Source organism: Artemia franciscana, chromosome 11, assembly GCF_032884065.1.
Source record: "Artemia franciscana chromosome 11, ASM3288406v1, whole genome shotgun sequence".
Classification (NCBI taxonomy): Eukaryota; Metazoa; Arthropoda; class Branchiopoda; order Anostraca; family Artemiidae; genus Artemia; species Artemia franciscana.
The window spans coordinates 21,603,101-21,623,323 of NC_088873.1; the positions used below are offsets into that span (position 1 = coordinate 21,603,101).

General features: G+C 36.3%; 1 protein-coding gene across 4 annotated transcripts in view; it reads left to right on the forward strand.

Moving 5' to 3' along the window:
- LOC136032960 (tyrosine-protein kinase transmembrane receptor Ror-like) overlaps positions 1-20,223 on the forward strand; it is a 595,320-nt gene that overhangs the window by 496,520 nt on the left and 78,577 nt on the right. For all 4 annotated transcript variants that reach the window (XM_065713445.1, XM_065713444.1, XM_065713447.1 and 1 more), the window contains 2 exons: positions 2,041-2,327; positions 18,817-19,041. In XM_065713445.1, the coding sequence (XP_065569517.1) occupies positions 2,041-2,327; positions 18,817-19,041 (512 nt within the window). The remainder of the gene's footprint in view (positions 1-2,040; positions 2,328-18,816; positions 19,042-20,223) is intronic.

Below are 20,223 nucleotides of genomic sequence, written 5' to 3' on the forward strand. Positions count from 1 at the left end.
AAATCGTAAAGAATCTTGAGTGATAAAATACACCACTAAATCATGGGGCCTATTAGTGATATTATATCAAAGCAATTAAGCAGAACTGTGACTCTCAAGATCCTTCCATTTTCTCCATCAATCAGCCAAGATCATCTGCTTGACCATCTGTTTGTTCAACTAGCTGAAGAATTAAGTTAAGAATTAAGATGCATATTTTTTTACATCCCTAATTCAGCCACTTTTTTATTCCCTTTAGTTTGCCAAGACTGCTGACCAATATAATCACATATACAATATAATTACTCACAATACAATATTAATTAATCACATATCACAATAATATCACAATTATATAATCACAATACAATATAATTCACTTCCAATATAATAATTAGTTGACAGAAAATACATTGATATACAGGGAGAGATAATAAATTACAGAGCAAAATTCAAATATATGAGATTTTGTTTGCTTTTTTCCCATTTTTAATATGGAATTACATGTTAACTATGAAAGCTTCTGGCCTGCATGCAAAAAACTTCTGTTTGGTGCCAGCTCAACTTGATCATTGCTCACTGCAAGACTGTCAAGACTGTATTGCAATGCTGTCAACTCGAAGAGCCAGACAGTTGCAACCAAAATCTATATTCAGCTTGCGAAGATCTACTGTATTAATGTAAGGTTAATGTATTGGTTGCCAAAAATGGTAACCAATCTAAACCAATTTTCTCGAGGAATTACTTGTTTTGTAATCATGACAACCAAAAACACGGCGAAAGCAGCGGAAATGTTGGGTAGTTACACTGTCAAAATAGTGCATGTTTCAAGAAAAAAAAATATTAGCGTCAGCTTGAAATAATTTGTCGAAAATGAGGTTTCTCATAATATCTTCCCCGGGAAATTTTTTTACCCGCCTTCCAAGTCTTGAACCTCTGTGCACCTATGCCTGAGGATTGCAAAATTGGGCATGTTTTTGCATACTTTTTTCTACATTTTAGAACCAATTCGTCTTGCAATTTTCTTTGTGTTTGAGGCGGGACGCACTGTCAAGGAATCTTCCTATACCTCCCATGTTAAACATTTGGAGTTTGCCTGACGTTCCTGAATTAGTGATTTCGGCGGTTTTTATGTCAATAGAAATAAAAAATCTGGTGAATATTTTGATCTGATCAAATTTTAAAGCCAATAATTGTTTTTTTTTATAATTCCAAAATAATTACTAAACCTATTTCGGGTTTGCATCTAGATTGCTATACTTGACACTGTTGTTGTGGGGTATCAAAAAATAGAGCAAAAAGTTTTCTATTCAACAATCAGAAACTTATTTCTATAATATATAATTCCTGGCTGCAGTCCTTTCAAATATTTTACATATTTGTGTTCCGAAGTCAAAAATTCCCCTCAAAAGACTAGATCCAACTGTAATCGGAGCGTGTGAGAATGCTTAAATTACACCAAGGGACTAACACTCGGATTGTTCAGGAGTGATTCAGTCAAGTATTAGTTAGTTGTAACCTGTTTAAACAGAGTCTAGAGAATAAGTAGCGTGCAGACATCAAACTGCCGCTTAATAAATACATAAAAAAATTATATTGTAGAAATAATTACAAGAAGAATTGCTAAGGATAACCTGCACCTAGTCGTAACATTGATTGAGAAATCCCTTAAGTTCAACTCACTTATGTTTGTTTAGTTGAAGCGACGAAGAAAACTGATACCTTTGTATTTGACCGACTTGCCGCCTAAGAAAAAGAATTGACTAGGGAGTTAAATTTTTGGACTTTGGCTAGGCCTTAAATCGAAAGCCAGTGTGTATAGATCGTTCAAACTTCCCTTTGTATATACTGTCTACAAAGGCAGAAAATTGCAGAAACTGAGATGCACGTGGGCAAAAAAGAATTTTAAATGTCTTTTAAAGTCAATATTGTCAACGATTTTATTTAGAGCTGGCAATTTGAGCAACATTGCCTTGTGAAAGTGAACATTCTTTTTTCTTTAAAAAGGATAATATCTAGAAAACTTGAAATGTTAGTTAAGATTTTGGTTTTTTCTTTCAGTGACATCTCCCAAAGCTGTGCGGAATTCACTGTACCTGCCCTGTGTTACGCAGCTTTTCCACTGTGTGATGACAGCAGTTCACGGCCAATGCCTCGAAGATTGTGTCGTGATGACTGTGAAATACTTGAACATGATCTGTGCCGACTTGAATATGCTGTGGCCAAGCGCCACCCACTTATTGATAAAGTTGGACTTCCCGAGTGTAGTGAGCTGCCTCCAGTTGGAACCAAAGATAGTTACAACTGTTTTAGCATTGGCATTCCAAAGCAATCAGAGGTTATTGAGGGTGAGTCTTTTTTGGTAAAATGCTCAAAGATGCTAATTATTGATCATCCTTTTGCTCTTGTTTATTTCTTTTGGGTATTTCTTCAATTGATATGGCACTTGGTACTTACCAAGTGACATATAGCGATCACAAATTCTGTCGGTCTGTTTGTCGGTCCCGGTTTTGCTAGTTTAGGCACTTCCAGATAAGCTAGGACGCTGAAAGTTGGTAGGCGTATCAGGGACCAGACCAGATTAAGTTAGAAATAGTCGTTTCCCCGATTCAACCATCTGGGCGAGTGGGGGGGGGGTGGACGGTTAATTCGAAAAAATTAGAAAGAATGAGGTATGTTTAACTTACGAACGGGATATCGAATCTTAACGAAATTCGATATTTAGAAGGATATCGTGTCTCAAAGCTCTTGTTTTAAATCCCGACAAGATCCGATGACATTGGGGGGAGTTGGAGGGGGAAGCGTAAAATCTTGGAAATAGCTTAGAGTGGAGGGATCAGGATGACACTTGGTGGGAAAAATAAGCACTAGTCCTAGATACGTGATTGACATAACCGAAATGGATCTGCTCTCGTGGGGGGAGTTGGGGCGGGGTTAATTTTGAAAAATTAGAAAAAATGAGGTATTTTTGGAGTGGTCGGATCTTAATGAAATTTCATATTTAGAATATTCGTAACCCAAATCAATTATTTTAAATCCCTACCGGATCCAGTTTCATTGGGGGAGTTGGAGGGGGACCGGGAATCTTGTAAAATGCTTAGAGTGGAGAGATCAGGATGAAACTTGGTAGGAAGAATAAGCACAATTCCAAGATACGTGACTGACACAACCGGACCAGAGCTGCTCTCTTTGGCAGAGTTGGGGGGAGGTGGTAATTCGAAAAAATTAAATAACTTACGAATGGGTGATCGGATCTTAATGAAACTTGATATATAGAAAGATCTTATGTCTCAGATGATCCCTTGTTAGCTTGAATTGGATCCAGGAACATAGGGGCCTGGAGGGGGGGGGGGGACAGAAATCTTGGAAACCCGGAATCTTGGAAAACGCTTAGAGTGGAGAGATCGGGGCGAAACTTGATGGGAAGAATAAGAACAAGTTCTAGATACGTGATTGACATAATTAGAACTGATCTGCTCTCTTTTTGGGAGTTGGGGGGGGGGTGTTAATTCGGGAAAATTAGAAAAATTGAGGTATTTTTAACTTAGAACCGGTGACCGGTGTTGGTATTTAGAAGGAACTCATGTCTCAGAGTTCTTGTTTTAAATTCTGGCCAGATCTGGCGACATTGGGGGAGGTGGAGCGGAAACCGGAAATCTTGGAAAACGCTTAGAGTTGAGAGATCGGGATGAAATTTAGAATAAATAAAAGTTGTAGATACATGATGGACGTAACTGGAATGGATCTGCTCTCTTGGGGGGGGGGGAGTTAGGGGGTCCAGTGCTTTGGTGAGTTTGGTACTTCTGGACGTTCTAGGACGATTAAAAATTGGTAGGCGTGTCAGGGATCTGCACAAATTGACTTGATAAAGTCGTTTTCCCCAGTTCGACCATCTGGGGGCTGAAGGGAGAGGAAAAATTATAAAAAATGAGGTATCTTTAACTTACGAGTGGGTGATCGGATCTTAACGAATTTTCATATTTAGAAGGACCTCGTGTTTCAGAGCTCTTATTTTAAATCCCGACCGGCATTAAGCCTCTGATTTTCCTTTTAAATCAATCTATTGATTCTTAGAATTTTGCTAGAGCTCATGCCATATGAGCTCTTGGCTCTTGTTAATTTTCAAAGTTTTAGACAAATAAGTTCATTTCGTTAATTCAATGTGTTTATAAAATTTATTGCTAAATAAATTTAAGTTCATTTCGTTAATTCAATGTGTTTATAAAATTTATTGTTAAATAAATTTAATATTTATTAGCCCAAATATATTAAATCTCTAATTCAAGACTGAAAGGAGGGTATATGCGAGGTCAGCTTAAAGAGAAAATAGGGATGTACGCAGTTGGAGGGTGGAGGGCAGATCCTAAATGTTCCTGGGTGTCTGGGCACTTCTTATTATTTAGATTATAATCTTTTTTAATATCTGGGCACTGGAAAAAAATGTTCATAAATGCTTGGAAGGAGTGTATTTCACTCTTCGTTTTTGACACGTTGTTCCTTGTATCATATAGCTCTTTATGAAATTGTTGTTCTGCCTTTGTTTCATCTTTTCTTTAAATAATATAAGTAATTAGAAAGTACAAATTTGTTTTGACTAAAGCTCATTCACAATGAGATTTTACTAATATCGAGGGTTAGCTAGTGGTAATTTAAGCTCATTGTGTTTTTCAAAAAATTTTCTCATTAGCTGAAAAATCCCTGGAAAATTCTGATAGGCTTAAATTAGCGCCAACTAAATCCTGGTAATAGTAAAATTTTAGCACTAGCAGTTGCCATTGCTTTTCCTTAAAACATGACTAAAACATCGGTAAAACATGTCTAATGCTATCTCTTGGGGATATTCTCTTCTCAAAAGTGCTTCCTTAAGCTGGCAATGGGGGAGGGGTACCGCTTCCTAGATTGTAAAAATACTTCTTCTGTATCTTCATTAAAAAAAAGAAATTTCTGTGCCTCGCTCCCTACATTTTCATGAATTGGCGCCACTGATGATAAGCACTTATACTCACAAATCCTGATCCTTTCACTCCCGCTTTATATGGCTCCCAAATTTGTTCTTCTATTTCTCATAGCCTGTTCTTTTTTTTATAGATTTGATCTTTGATTATATTAAATAAAAAAGTTTTTTTTTTAACTGAAAGTAAGTAGCAACATTAAAACTTAAAACGAACAGAAATCATTTCATATATGAAAGGGGCTTTTTCTCCTCAACGCCCCGCTCTTTACGCTAAAGTTTGACTCTTTATATTAACTCTACTTTTTAAAACAGTAAAAAACTTTAGCGGAAAGAGCGAGGCGTTGAGGAGCAAAAGCCCCTTTCATATACGAATTAATTTCTGTTCTTTTTAAGTTTTAATTTCGCTCCTTACTTTCAGTTGAAAAAACTTATTTTTTTTTTATTTAGTTTCTGGACGTTTGTGAATTAATGCATGTTTTGATCTTGGCTCTCCGCACATAAATAATTAAAACGAAATTTGCATATTAATTTTTTTTTTTTGGCTAAATGGCTTCCTAATAGTTTTAATCGGAAGATTTTGAGAAAAAAAGAGCGAGGGAGGAGGCCTAGCTGCCCTCCAATTTTTTGATTACTTAAAAAGGCATTTAGAACTTTTAATTTTTTACGAACGTTTTCATTAGTAAAAACATACGTAACTTACGAAATAACTTACGCAGCGAACTTCTATATTCGTATGTTTTATTGCATATATGAAAGGGTTCAACCTCTCGTCAATACCTCGCTCTTTACAATAAAGCTTAAATTTTGTCCCAATTCCTTAAGAATGACCCCTGAATCACAAAGGCCGTAGAATAAATAGTTGAAATTACTAAAAATACTTTAGCGTAAAGAGCGAGGTATTGCGAGGAGGTTATCCCCTCATATGCGTAATAATTTCTGTTCATTTTTAGTTTTAATGCTGCTCCTTACTTTCAGTTGAAAAAACTTTTCATATTTATTTTTAATTGTTTTTTTAAATAACGCTAGAAAATCCTGCGCCCCTTCATTGAAATTCTCTTCCCCCGTGACAAATTCCTCAATGGAAAGATCTTCCCACGTAACCCCCCCCCCCCCAAAAAAAAAAACAAGAAAATCCCCTTGAAAACGTCTACACTTTCCAATAACCATTACTACATGTAAACACAGGTCAAAATTTGTAACCTGCAGCCCCTCCCACGGGGGCTGTGGGGGAGTAAGTCGTCCCCAAAGACATAGTTATTAGGTTTTTCGACCATGGTGAATAAAATGGGCATCTCAGAATGGGTATCCCCGGTGACTTTGGGGGAAAATGACCGTGGGAGGGGGCCTAGGTGCCCTCCAATTTTTTGGTCACTTAAAAAGGGCACTAGAACTTTTAATTTCCGTAATAATGATTCCTCTCGCGATATTCTAGGACCACTGAGTCGATACGATCACCCCCGGAAAAAAAAACAAAAAAAAAACGAATAAACACGCATCCGTGATTTGTCTTCTGGCAAAAAATACGAAATTCCACATTTCTGTAGATAGGGGCTGGAAACTTCTACAATTGGGTTCTCTGATGCGCTGAATCTAATGATGTGACTTTCATTAAGATTGTATGACTTTTAAGGGGTGATTCTCCCTGTTTTCTAAAATGAGGCAAATTTTCTCAGGCTCGTAACTTTTGATGGGTAAGACTAACCTTGATGAAACTTATATATTTAAAATTGGCATTAAAATACGATTCTTTTGATGTAACTATTGGTATCAAAATTCGATTTTTTAGAGTTTCGGTTACTATTGAGCGGGGTCGCTCCTTACTACAGCTCGTCACCACGAACTGTTTGAAAGTCGGTAAATATCCTTGTTTTTATATCCACACATCTATATAATTTTTGCTCCTGTCCTTCATAGCTAAATGAAAAGCAAATATCCTATTTTGCATTCTGAGTCGTAAAATTGGCGATTCCTGCACCCATTACGGAAAGAAGGGCAGTTTCCCCATTTGGAACTCTTTAAGATATCCCTCTAGAGAGCACTTCAGATAAATTCTGGGGCTAATTCTAAAAAAAAATCGTAAGACGAAACTGGAGCATCAAATTAAAGTAAAACCGTTTTTTAAAAATAAGTAAAGAGAAACCTGAAAAGAGAATATTTTTGCTTAGATTTTAACTAGAAAAAAGCAGAAATGACCATAAATGAAGAATAAATTACAAAAATAACTAGTTTAAACGCGAAACGGACATAAAAACCACAAGTAAGGGTGGCACTGTATGTTCTCAGACCTACCAAACAGCTATAGCGTCTACTCTAGTCGTACTGTAGCTTCTATTCTAGTCATAATGAAGAAATAAGTATTTAAAATCAAAGGTTAAACATGCATACACTCAACATGCATACACTCAACTTCCTGGGGAGTACTGTTCGATCCAATTACTCAAGAAAATGGAAATAGACAAAGATGAAACAATGCTTTCAGGACGGTGGCATAGGAAGAAAGATGCTCATATCCTACTGATTTCTTTGCAATAAAAAACTTCTCCTCACTGTTTTTTCGTTGAAAAAAAAAACTTCAACAGGAGATTTGTAAACAGACAAGTTTATGAAAAGGTTTGTTAATGTGATCAGACCCAATTTGGAACAAACTTGTCGAAGGCATACACTTCAGTCCTTCGATGTCGAAGGCATGATTTTTAATTCCTTTAAAATTAGTTTCAATCGTTTCATACATTTAAAGAAAATTAAAGAAACTTATTGCGAAGAGTAATGACATAAAATCTTTACGGTTTGCAGGGGGATTCTAAAAGTAAAAGAAAAAGGTTTTCCAGGCGTTTAATACCACATAAAATAATAAACGTTAAAATATATTTTATAAATGCTCACTGTTTATGGAAAGTTGTTTTAGATAGCTGGAAAAAGAGCCAGGATATTCTTAGAGTGAAAAAGACAACTCTTTAAAATATCACCGTATTCGTATTTTTGTTCATTCTCAAGTTTCTTGGACTTATGCTGAGGTATGCGAAGCAAAAACATGAGCATCAAAGGTCAAGTTTCCTTTGTCAGAAAAAAGAAAGATGTGTTTCTGGAAGAAAGAAGAGGGTATGCGTTTAATTGCTACAATTATAGATGTATTTAAAAGAAAATGATGCAATGGAAGTAGTGCTTATTTTACTTTCAATGGGAACTTGACACTACTCTACCTCGCCTGGCTTAGACATGATACAGCCAATTTCTGTCCAAGAGATGACAAAAAACTTCTATTACTCCTTATGAAATGTGTCTAGAATTCTGAGGGTTTACCGTAGACATTAGTAGCCCAAGAACAAAACACATACAGTAGCAATTTGACTATAGGTTTCACGTAACATTTTCTGTAAGTAGGCACATTATGGTATAGTATTAGGAGATTCGCCACCACCGAAAAAAACCTAACTTAACCTTACCACCGAAAAAAACATGGCCGTGGCCCTTGGACCTACCCCTATGTACAATTTTGGCTGTGTTTAATTCTGACGGCTACTAAAAAAAAATCATTTGTAAGCTCCAATTGATTGAGCTGATCCGTTAGACACTTCACTAGTTTATTTAGATTAGTGCATGGTTGTTCTCCAACTGTTAGGTTAAGAAGTCAGTATTCTTTGTTTGGAGAGGGGAGCATAGTCTCAAGAACTGATTTTTTATTAAATTATTTCATTTTTCAATGAGAGACTTTACATCAATGTAGAGGAACGGGTGTTTACCTTCCTTGGCTTCAACCCTTCAATATAGGCACTGAACTGACTCTTTCTTAAAAAATATTCGAGTGTAAATCTTACCTTAAGAATTAGCAAATTATGAACTGAAAATTCGTTTTTGCATTTCAGACTTTAGTGTTTTTTTCATGGGTGGCTGTATCGAGCAACTAGCTATAGTAACTAGAAAGATGGTTCGAACGATCTTAATTGTACTACCGTTTTTAAAAAGGCTACTATAAATATCGGACCAAGCTACCATTTTCTGCCATTTTGTATCCACAGCACAGCTTGGACCAATATGGTAAAAAAAAAATCGTAAAACCAACAATTTTGAGACATCCAATGTGCTATGAGTGACAAAACTTCAAACAAACTGAAATTGTCCTAAATTTTATGGGGGCTATCATCCACTCCTTCAGTGGCGTCCGTACTCGAAATGAAGGGGGAAGAGGGTAATTTTTAGGGTATATTAAAATAGCAGGGTAATATTGAGTGGCCCTTTTTCAAAATCTAGGAGGTATCCCCCTGACTTCCCTTTTCAACTTTCGCCGCTGTCTTCCTTAACCCCTCCCCTTCCAGCTAATGTGTAGCTTGTGCTTCGCTATAAGCGTATTAAAATATATCACACAAGATCACACAAGCAATATAACATATATGGAGATCACACAAGGAATATAACACACAAGGGAGGATGTTGTAAGGAAAGGTTTAAGGGAAATGGGAACTTCCTGGGAGGGTTTAAAGAGGGAAGCTTTGAATAGATTGTTATGGACGAGGAGCTTCCGTAGCTAATGTTGACCTCAGGTGGCTTGGTGATGCAGTGAGTTGTTAGTTGTTAGCAAGCACTTTCTTCTAGATCTTTGATTTTTTTTTTTTTTTTTTTTTTTACATTTCCCTCTACCTGCCTGTTCTGGATATTTCAAGTTCCTAATGGCTAAATATATTACCAAAATGAGCGTGCCTTCAAAAATCTACGCTCATATTCAATCTGTAAGCAAGGGCCCTGTTGTAAAAGGTAAAAAAAACTGACAGAGAAAAATAAGAGAAGCTTTTTTTGCCGTCATAAAAAATTGAAATAATTTAAAACAGTTCGTCAAGGTTCGAATTTTTTCTATTTCCGGATCTGATGGTTCTGGCTCCATTTTTGGGTATCAAACTGTTCGTGGTAACGAACTGTAGTAAGGAGTGATCCGGCTCAATAGTAAACAAAACTCTAAAAAACGGAATTTTGATACTAAAAGATACATCAAAAGTAATCGGATTTTCATGCTGATTTTAAATATAAAGTTTCATCAAATTTAGTCTTTTTTATCAAAAATTACGAGTCTGAGAAAATTTACCTTATTTTGGAAAATAGGGGGAAACACCCCCTAAAAGTCATAGAATCTTAACGAAAACCATCGCATTCACACCATCGCATTCAGCGTATCAGAAAACCCTTTTGCAAAAATTTCAAGCTCCTATGTACAAAAATGTGGAATTTCGTATTTTTTTGCCAGAAGACAGATCACGGGTGCGTGTTTATTTGTTTTTTTTTGTTTTTGTTTTTGTTTTTTTCCCAGGGGTCATTGTATCGACCAAGTGGTCCTAGAATGTCGCAAGAGGGCTCATTCTAACGGAAATGAAAAGTTCTAGTGTCCTTTTTCAGTGACCGAAAAAATTGGAGGACACCTAGGCCCCCTACCACGCTCATGTTTACATAAAGTCAACGGATCAAAATTTCGAGATAGCCTTTTTGTTCAGCATAGTCAAAAACCTCAATATCTACGTCTTTGGGGATGACTTACTCCCAAACATGAAAAAGTTTTTTCAATTAAAAGCAAGGAGTAGCATTAAAACTTAAAAACAAAAAGAGATTATTACGCATATGAGGGGTTCTTCTCCTCCTAAATACGTCGCTCTTTATGCTGAAGTACCTTTATTAATTTCAACTATTTATTCTACGGCCTTTCTGAGTCAGGGATCATTCTTAAAGAATTGGGACAAAACTTGAGCTTTAGTGTAAAGAGCGAGGTATTAACGAGGGGATAAACCCCCTCATATAAATAATAAAAATATAAGAATATAGAAATTTGTTACGTAAGTTAATTCTTAAGGTACGAATATTTTTACTAATAAAAACGTTCCTTAAAAATTAAAAGTTCTAGTTGCCTTTTTAAGTAAGCGAAAAATTGGAGGGCAATTAGGCCTCCTTCCCCACCCCTTATTTCTCAAAATCGTCTGATCAAAACTAAGAGAAAGCCATTTAGCCAAAAAAAAAGAATCAATATGCAAATTTCATTTTAATAATTTATGTGCGGAGAACCAACATCAAACATGCATTAATTCAAAAACGTTCAGAAATTAAATTAAAAAAACTAGTTTTTTTTAACTGAAAGTAAGGAGCGACATTAAAACTTAAAACGAACATAAATTACTCCGTGTATGAAAGGGGCTGTTCCCTTCTCAACGCCCTGCTCTTTACTCTATAGTTTTTTACTGTTTAATAAAGTAGAATTGAGAGAAAGGGTCAAACTTTAGCGTATAGAGCAGGGCGTTGAGAAGGGAACAGCCCCTATCATACACGGAGTAATTTATGTTCGCTTTAAGTTTTAATGTCGCTCCTTACTTTCAGTTAAAAAAAACTAGTTTTTTGTTTATTTAATTTGTGGTCCAAAACAGCAAGACTGGTGTGATCCTTCTTAAAAATTACCATGAGTCTGGGAACTACATTCACCACTGAATAATGAGCTCTCTTGTTTTTAGTGCACTAAAATGATGTGTTTATTATTATTATATTATATCTTTAATTTTATGTTATCGTTTCTACCGTATAAATATGAAGACCTGAACTTAAGCTGCATTTGACTTCTTAAAAATCTAGTTTAAATCATTACTAACCAAGGTTAGTTAACATTATCATTTGTGTTAATGTTACTATACTTGCGAGCTGAATTAACTCAAACATTTCTAAGGACTCTTCTAGAAAAAACTGTAGAAAAGCAGAAAGCCCTTGAGGCAGAAAAGTTGAGATATTATTTTGAAAATAGAAACCAATTTTCTGAAGTATTAAAACCCTCCTGTGTCGAAAAATCTTTTCCCTATAGATATGACTGTGCTCATACTATTCGCATCGCTGTTTGGTGCAAACTACACCATAAAGTAGTTTGATTTCTTACTGTCAGTATTTAAGTTTTTAAGGTTAAATTCGTTGAAGTATGCTAAATTCCTCGTCGTAGGGAGTCTGTATAGGATATTTAACAGTCTATAAACATGAGAGGTTTGAACTGTGAATTAAAAAAAAAAATCTGCTGAATCCTATTAATGAAATTCAAAGTACCATACTGCTATAATTCAAGAAAATATTTGCAACATTTACTCCTGCAGTGTTTCGCTTCTTTTATATTTTTATGTCATATTTTGAGCTTGAGATTTTACTTTAATAAATGATATTGGGGATGATTCAAACTAAACATGTATCAGTTAATATCTGAGATAGGAGTAAAATATCGTTTGTTACTAATTGTTCACAATATGCACGAATATGCATTTTTGACATCTTAGAATAGTTTGTTGGGCGTTGTCTGTTTCTTTGAAACATTGTTGGGACTCCCATGAATTCACAATGCGACTTTACTAATACCGAGATTTAGCCATTGCTAATTTAAGCCAACCAGAAATTTTCATAGATTTTTTCAGCCAATGAGACAATTTTGTCAAAAATCTGATTGGCTCCAGTTAGCCCTAGCTAAATCTTAATGTTAGTAAAATCTAATTGCGAATCGGCCTTTACTGTCATCAGCTTCGAAATATACCCTCCTCTAACCATCAACTATGTCAAATAAGTTAAATTATATGTTTATCATATAGAAGTTAAAAAAAATACTTTAAGCTGATTAGATACTTAAATACACAAGTACAGACACGGGACTGGGTTGAAGAATTCTCATCTTTTTGTTACTGTCGTCGTTATGTTCGAGCAGACCTGTGAAAAATCAAATAAGCGAAAATAAGAAAATCAATTCAATATGTTTTTATGGCACTTGGTATTAACCAAGTGACATATAGCAATCGCAAATTCTGTCAGTCTGTCGGTCTGTCAGTCCCGGTTTTGCTACTTTAGGCACTTCTAGGTAAGCTAGGACAATGAAATTTGGCAGGCGTATCAGGGACCGGACCAGATTAATCTTGAAGTAGTTTTTTTCCTTATTTGACCATCTGGGGGGAGTGGGGGGCCGTTAATTCGGAAAAAATAGAAAAAATGAAGTATTTTTAACTTACGAACGGTTGATCAGACCTTAATGAAATTTGCTTTTTGGAAGGATATCGTGTCTCAGAGCTGTTATTTTAAATCCCGACCGGATCTGGTGACAATGGGGGGAGTTGGGAGGGGGAAACCTAAAATCTTGGAAAACACTTAGAGTGGGGGATCGGGATGAAACTTGGTGAGAAAAATAAGCACAAGTCCTAGATATATGTTTGACATAACCAGAACGGATCCGCTCTCTTTGGGGTAGTTGCGGGGGGGGGGGGTTAATTCTGAAAAATTAGAAAAAATGAGGTATTTTTAACTTACGAACGGGTGATTGAATCTCAATGAAATTTGATATTTAGAAGGATATCGTGTCTCAAAGCTCTTATTTTAAATCTCGACCGGATCTGGTGACATCGGGGGAGTTTGGGGGGCCTAAAATCATGGAAAACACTTAGATTGGAGGGATCGGGGTGAAGTTTGGTGGGAAAAAATAAGCAGAAGTTTAGATGCGTGATTTACATAATTGGAACGGATCTGCTCTATCGGGGGGGGGGGGTTAATTCTGAAAAATTAGACAAAATGGCGTATTTAAACTTACGAAGAAGTGATCGAATCTTCATGAAACTTCATATTTAGAAGGACCTCGTAACTCATATCTCTTATTTTAAATCTCAACCGGATCCAGCGTCATTGGGGGGCAGTTGGGGGGGGGGTCGGAAATCTTAGAAAATACTTAAAGCGGAGAGATCAGGATGAAACTGGATGGGAAGAATAAAAACCTGTCGAAGATAGGTGACTGACATAACCGGACCGGATCTACTCTCTTTGGTGGATTTTTTTTTTGGGGGGGGGGGAGGGTAATTTGGAAAAATGGGGTATTTGTAACTTACGAAAGGGTGACCAGACCTTAATGAAATTTGATATTTAGAAGGATATTGTGCTTTAAAGCTCTAATTTGAAATTCCGACCAGATCCTGTGACATTGGTGGGAGTTGGAGGGGGAAACCGGAATTCTTGGAAAACGTGAAAATTGGGGTATTTTTATCTTACGAATAGGTGATCGAATCTTAATGAAATTTGATATTCAGAAGGAATTTCATGTCTCAGAGCTGTTATTTCAAATCATGACCAGGTCTTTTGACATTGGGGGGAGTTGGAGGGGGAAATCTTGGAAAACACTTGGAGTGGAGGAATCGGGATGAAGCTTGGTGGATAGAATAAGCGAATGTCCTTGATACTTGATTGACGTAACCGTACTGGATTCGCTCTCTTTGGGGGAGTTGGGGGGAAGCGTTCAGTGATTTGGCAAGTTTGGTGCTTCTGGACGTGCTAGGACGATGAAAATCGGTAGGCGTGTCAGGGAACTGCACAAATTGACTTGATAAGTCGTTTACCCAGATTCGACCATCTGGGGGGCTAAAGGGAGAGGAAAAATTAGAAAAAATAAGGTATCTATAACTTACGAGTGGGTGATCAGATCTTAATGAATTTTGATATTTAGAAGGACATCGTGACTCAGAGCTCTTATTTTAAATCCTGGCGGGCATTAAGTTTCTGATTTTCTTTTTAAATCAATCCATTGATTCTTAGAATTTTGTAAGAGCTCATACCATATGAGCTCTTGGCTCTTAGCTCTTCTCTACTCGTCACAAGTGCCATATGAACTCTTAGCTCTTGTTCATCCTAGGAGTGGTAGATCTTCACGCGAAGTAACTTTGTGTGTTAATGCATAATCTCTTATACGAAGTTTTTGTTTTAAGCTTAGACTTACTTGTGAGATAGTTAAAACTTAGATTCATATCCCACCCTGTTAAAGGTAGAGTTCCGTCGATTGGTCCAAACCGCGTTCCCGTATCTAATTTTGTGAATGGGAAATAAATCTTTAAACTTTAAAGTATTTGTGCCATATCATGATCTGAATGGTGATCAAAGCTGATCAAAGCCTTCCTTGTACATGCGGCTGTTTGCTATTAACAATTAAAAAAAAAATGAACACATTTTCTGTGTTTCTGAACTCTTGTTAAACTTCTGTTGCCTGTAATAACATTTTCTGTATTACCTCTGCTGAACTCTCTTCGGCTGTATATAATTCTCCGGATGCCATACAGTTAATATTTTTACTGTTTATATAATTTCTGAAAGAAATGAAGCTTCCCTAAAAAAAAATCTTCTAGACATAAACTTCGGGCTATATGCTTTATTATCGAAAGGTCAGTCGCATAGCTAGGGCGTAGGGAGTAGATGGATATAGTTCCCCCTTAAAAAACTGGGACATATGTACTTTCTGAGCAAATTACGGTCTCATTTCCAGTGGCTTCAGTGTCCAAAAATTCAAGGGGGAGGGGCAAAATATGTTTTTCAAAATCTAGGGGGGCAAATTTATTTCAATTTCGCAATGAAAATATTATTAAATGGATTTTCAATGAAAATGCTCCATTAAAAATGTATTCTCAAAATCAAGCGGACCAGAGAAATCAAGGTGGAACATGCGCCACTTACCCCCAATGAATGCCACTGCACATTTGACTAGTCAATGGAAAATGTTAAACTAAAACATCCAAAATTATATTTTTTCAAAACGTAAAGGGGGCAATTCGTGGGTCTCCCCCTCACTAATATGGCCACCCGTGTTTAACTTAGACGGGTTCGTCTCGAATTAGTTGAATATTGGAAGCTACAGTGATGACAGTGGTCAAATATGGCTCTGAAGCATGGACACTCCGAAAAGCAGATGAAAATTTACTAGATGTTTTCCAGAGAAATTGCCTACGGATTGTTCTGGGTACCCGGCTGACTGACCGTATTTCAAACAGTAGGTTGTACGAAAAGTGTGGTTCAATCCCGCTTTCTGGGGCTATAATGAAAGAAAGGTTGAGATGGCTAGGCCACGTTCTACGGATGAAGGATGACAGATTACCGAAGATTGTCCTTTTTGGCCAACCGTCTGGGGCTACACGGAAAGCAGGTCGTCCTTGTCTGGGTTGGGAGGATGTCATAAATAAGGATTTAAAGAAAATGGGAACTTCCTGGGAGAGTGTAAAGAGGGAGGCTTTAAATAGATTAGGTTGGAGGAGGAGCGTGCGTAGCTGTGTTGGCCTCAGGCGGCTTGGTGCTGCAGTGAGTTATTAGTAGTAGTAGTAGCATTTGCAATAGAACCTTTGCTAGATGTTTCCTAAAGAATTTGACGAAACCAAGCATTGCTTATATTCATATAACTCAAATAGTAAACATGTTTTCCAAAGAGTTTTATTTCACGCCTCGGTGACGACCACAGGAGCACCATGGGACCCATTCTATTAAATTCGCTTTCTCGAACGAATTCTAAAAAATTGTCTTGGCTCCGGGTAATTAGAACCGTACAAGGTTTCCCAGGAATTTTATTATCATTCTTTAACGCAGTAGTTGCTAATTCCCTAAATTCTTAATTAGTCTTATAACTGTTTGCGACAGAGACATAGTGTCCTCACTGTTGCGTTCTACTAAAGAAAATTTATTTACTTGGAAGAGCCTTAAAATGATAGAAAAATTAGATTGCTTTTCTATTAAGTACTATTTCACACTTCCCCCTTTTTATCTTGAGGGAATTAAAAGTCCTTCATTCGTGACTGTAGATAGGATAGTTGGGATTAAAAACAGGAGAAAAATTCTTTTAATAACTTTCAAAAGAAAATCAAGTGAACCAACTTGTGCAATAAAATGAATGATCATAGTAATATGAATTCGAGGCACATCTTATGCTCTTTAGTTAGTTAAGTAGGGATGATTTGGCAACTGGCTCTGGCCAAATTGGAATCGGTGACCTTTTTAGTTAAATTTGTAATCTTTAGTCATGACCGACAGTCGGTGTCTCTCGATCTTTCTTCTTCAATATATTCAGGTCCAGTGACGGTATTTTACGCTTGTATTTATAAGGTTTTTGTACTAACATAACCAGCCGATAATTTTTGACGAAACGTAGTTCTCTTAGTCAGAAGACTACGTGTTTGCAGTATCGGTTCTGATCTCTCTTGTGCCCGGGAAAAATCCTGATTAGCGCCCCTCCCCCGCATGTCTCCCACAAAAATTTCAGGTCAAACTCAAGAAAATTTTCATTTATTAACAAAATTATTTTCTATTTATTAATTAATTAATAATTTAGTTTTAATTATTTTCATTGATTAACTGTGCTCTCTCCTTTATTTTAATAGAATAAAATTTCTAAAATTACAAAATAATTAAAACCGTTCGATTATTTATTTGAACTTTCAAGCCCCTAAAATTTAAAGTGCATTCAATGCCACCACCACCTCCCCCTAAAATCGCCTCTATATGTTTGGCCATATTAGTTCATTTGGTTCACCCTACCTTTTTTTTTAGAATTTGTACATGTACTCTGACTTCTGTCTTCATTTCTTGGACTGATTTCTCTCCAGGCTCTTTCCCACTGGAAAGGTGAGAAATGACATGACTGCATAGACAAAGCGATGATGCATTGCATCTTCTGAGTTTAGACAAATTCAAAGCAGCTTCAACCGCTCGGACTTGACAGAGTATCAACAAATCCTCAAACTTGGAAGACAGACTGACAAGCAATTATTTGAAATTTGAGATTATTCCTCATGTAAAAATAATGACTATTAGATGTTAGGCCACAAGATGTCTAAATGAAAGAGACTGTAGAATTATGACGAGAGAGTTTCTGCGCATTGAGATATCCGTGCATGAAAGTTGCACTCAAAACTCAGGTTTCTCTGTCCGGACCCTGAAGTCAGTTGAGACCAAAAAAGAAATGTATTCTGTTCCAAGCAATATTCATTCTTTTTTGTAGCATTCACAATATTTGAAATAATAATAATGCACCGATACTACGATTGTGTAGTTGACCATTTTTATTGTACAAGTCCATTAAAAGTCTTCTGATTAAAACCTTCGGAAAAAATGGCTATGATTTATAGGTTTAGCAAATTTTGATACGCACTTTTTTTTAAACATAAGCTAGTCTCTAAGAAAATTTATTTCCATAACATTTGTGAATTATTTGGTGCTATTTTATGACTCCCTGTCACTCCGAGACTATTGGAGTACGTAGTTAAAACAGGCTAGCATTTGTTAAAAATTTAAATGAAATTAAGACATAAAACCATATTTTTGCGTCACTACTTGCGTTTATGGACTTGTTTATATTTGTTCCGCTTAAAATCTTCTAGTTGAGCTGTGAACTTAGGAAAGGCTTTTTACCAATTATTATTAATTGAAGCATGTGTTAAGCATAAACGTAAACACTCGCGTAAACCTGAAGTTCTGAGGAAACAATTAAGTTCTGAGATGTTACATTGCTGCCTTTTGATGTTTCGTTTTGAAAATGGACTGACAAAGCTTCTGAATTAGTAGAGATGAACATAAACAAAATCTTTGGTGGTTGCCGAAGAATTTTGATGGAGAGGAGGTCAGCTAATTAAAACACGTTTTGAGACCCAAATACTTAGACTTGAGCAAATTTAATATCATGGTTTTATCCCCCCTCCCTCTCTCTTTCTTTTTGCTCTTTTTTTTTTTTTTTGTTACTTTGCAAAAATGTCCCCAAAAATGTGTAGCCTACGTTTATGCATAACGATAATAGTTACAGTCTTTTTAATTGGAGTTTGAATTTCCCGAGACCCCTCTTTTTGCCTCGTCAAATATTTGACCGAGTGACACATCTTTTTTTAAATTCGAACTAATAAAAAAAAACTACGCGTTTTGAACTACATAATACGCATAATTTTGGCCAGAAAATAAATTTTAACCCCTCTTTTTGCCTCGTCAAATATTTGACCGAGTGACACATCTTTTTAAATTCGAACTAATAAAAAAAAAACTACGCGTTTTGAACTACATAATACGCATAATTTTGACCAGAAAATAAATTTTAAAATTCGGTTCAATATCCTTTCCAGAGCAGAGCTGTTATACTGGCAATGGGCATGATTACCGAGGGATGGCATCTGTCACCATAAGCGGCTCAATCTGTCAATCATGGGCCGATCAAACGTCGTTACGGATATCAGATTTTCCGGAACTTCTTGGAGGCCACAACTATTGTCGGAATCCTGGCGAATCTGAGTCACAACCGTGGTGTTACACTGGCACAAGGAAAGAAGCTTGCGGGATTCAAAGTTGTCGTAAGTCTTTCATTCTCCCTTTCTTCTTCTGCAGAAGCGTTTTTCTTCGAAAGAAATTTAAAAGAGAAGTAGTTTACTTTTTTTGAATAGCTTCATCTATCGTTGGTGCTAATGGATAGCGGGCAAATTAGCCCTTGAACCAGAGGATGACGTCTTATTCTTCAGAAGGACCATCATATTAAAATACAAATCTATATTGTAATTTAAACACAGATATTGAACATAGAGAAAAAACACTTTATATGAGAATGTTCGCCCCCTTCATCCTCTGGGAAAAGGCTCTCTTCCTCCTCAAGTCGTTTTACATAGCTTGGATATAGAGCGACCGAGCATCAGACCTTCCTCTGGGGAAAAACTTTTTATTACTACTTTACTTTTCTGCCTGTGCGAAACTACCGTACCACCCCTAGAAAAAAGTCAGTTGTTAAGTCTTTTATCTATAAAAGGTGTCACCCTTTCCTTGTCTTGTTCGAAGTATGCCATTTGCCCGGTCCTTTTTATATTAAATAAAAAACAAGTTTTTTTTAACTGCAAATAAGGAGCGACATTAAAACGTATAACGAGCAGAAATTATTTCGTATATGAGAGGGGTTTTTCCCTCCGCAACGCCTCGCTCTTTACGCGAAAGTTTGACTCTTTCTCAAACCTCTACTTTTTAAAACGATGAAAAACTTTAGAGAAAAAGAGCGAGGCATTGAGGAGGGGACAATCCCTCTCATATACGAAATAATTTCTGTTCCTTTTAAGTTTTGATGTCGCTCCTTACTTGCAGTTAAAAAAAAATTATTTTATTTCTGAACGTTTTTGAAATAATGCATGTTTTTATTTTGGCTCACCGCACTTGAATAATTAAAACGAAATGTTTATGTTTTTAAATTTTTTTTTTGCTAAATGGCTTTCTCATAGTTTTGATCGGATGATTTTGTTAAAAAAAAAGGGCGGGGGAGGAGGCCTAGTTGCCCTTCAATTTTCGGTTACTTAAAAGTGCAACTAGATTTTTTTATTTTTTGTACGAACGTTTTTGTTAGTAATAAGCATACGTATTTTACGAATTAGCTTACGTAACTAACTTCTATATTTGTGTATTTTTATTATGTATATGAGGGGGTTTGCCCGCTCGTCAATACCTCGCTCTTTACACTAAAGCTTGAATTTTATCCTAAATCTTTAAGAATGATCCCT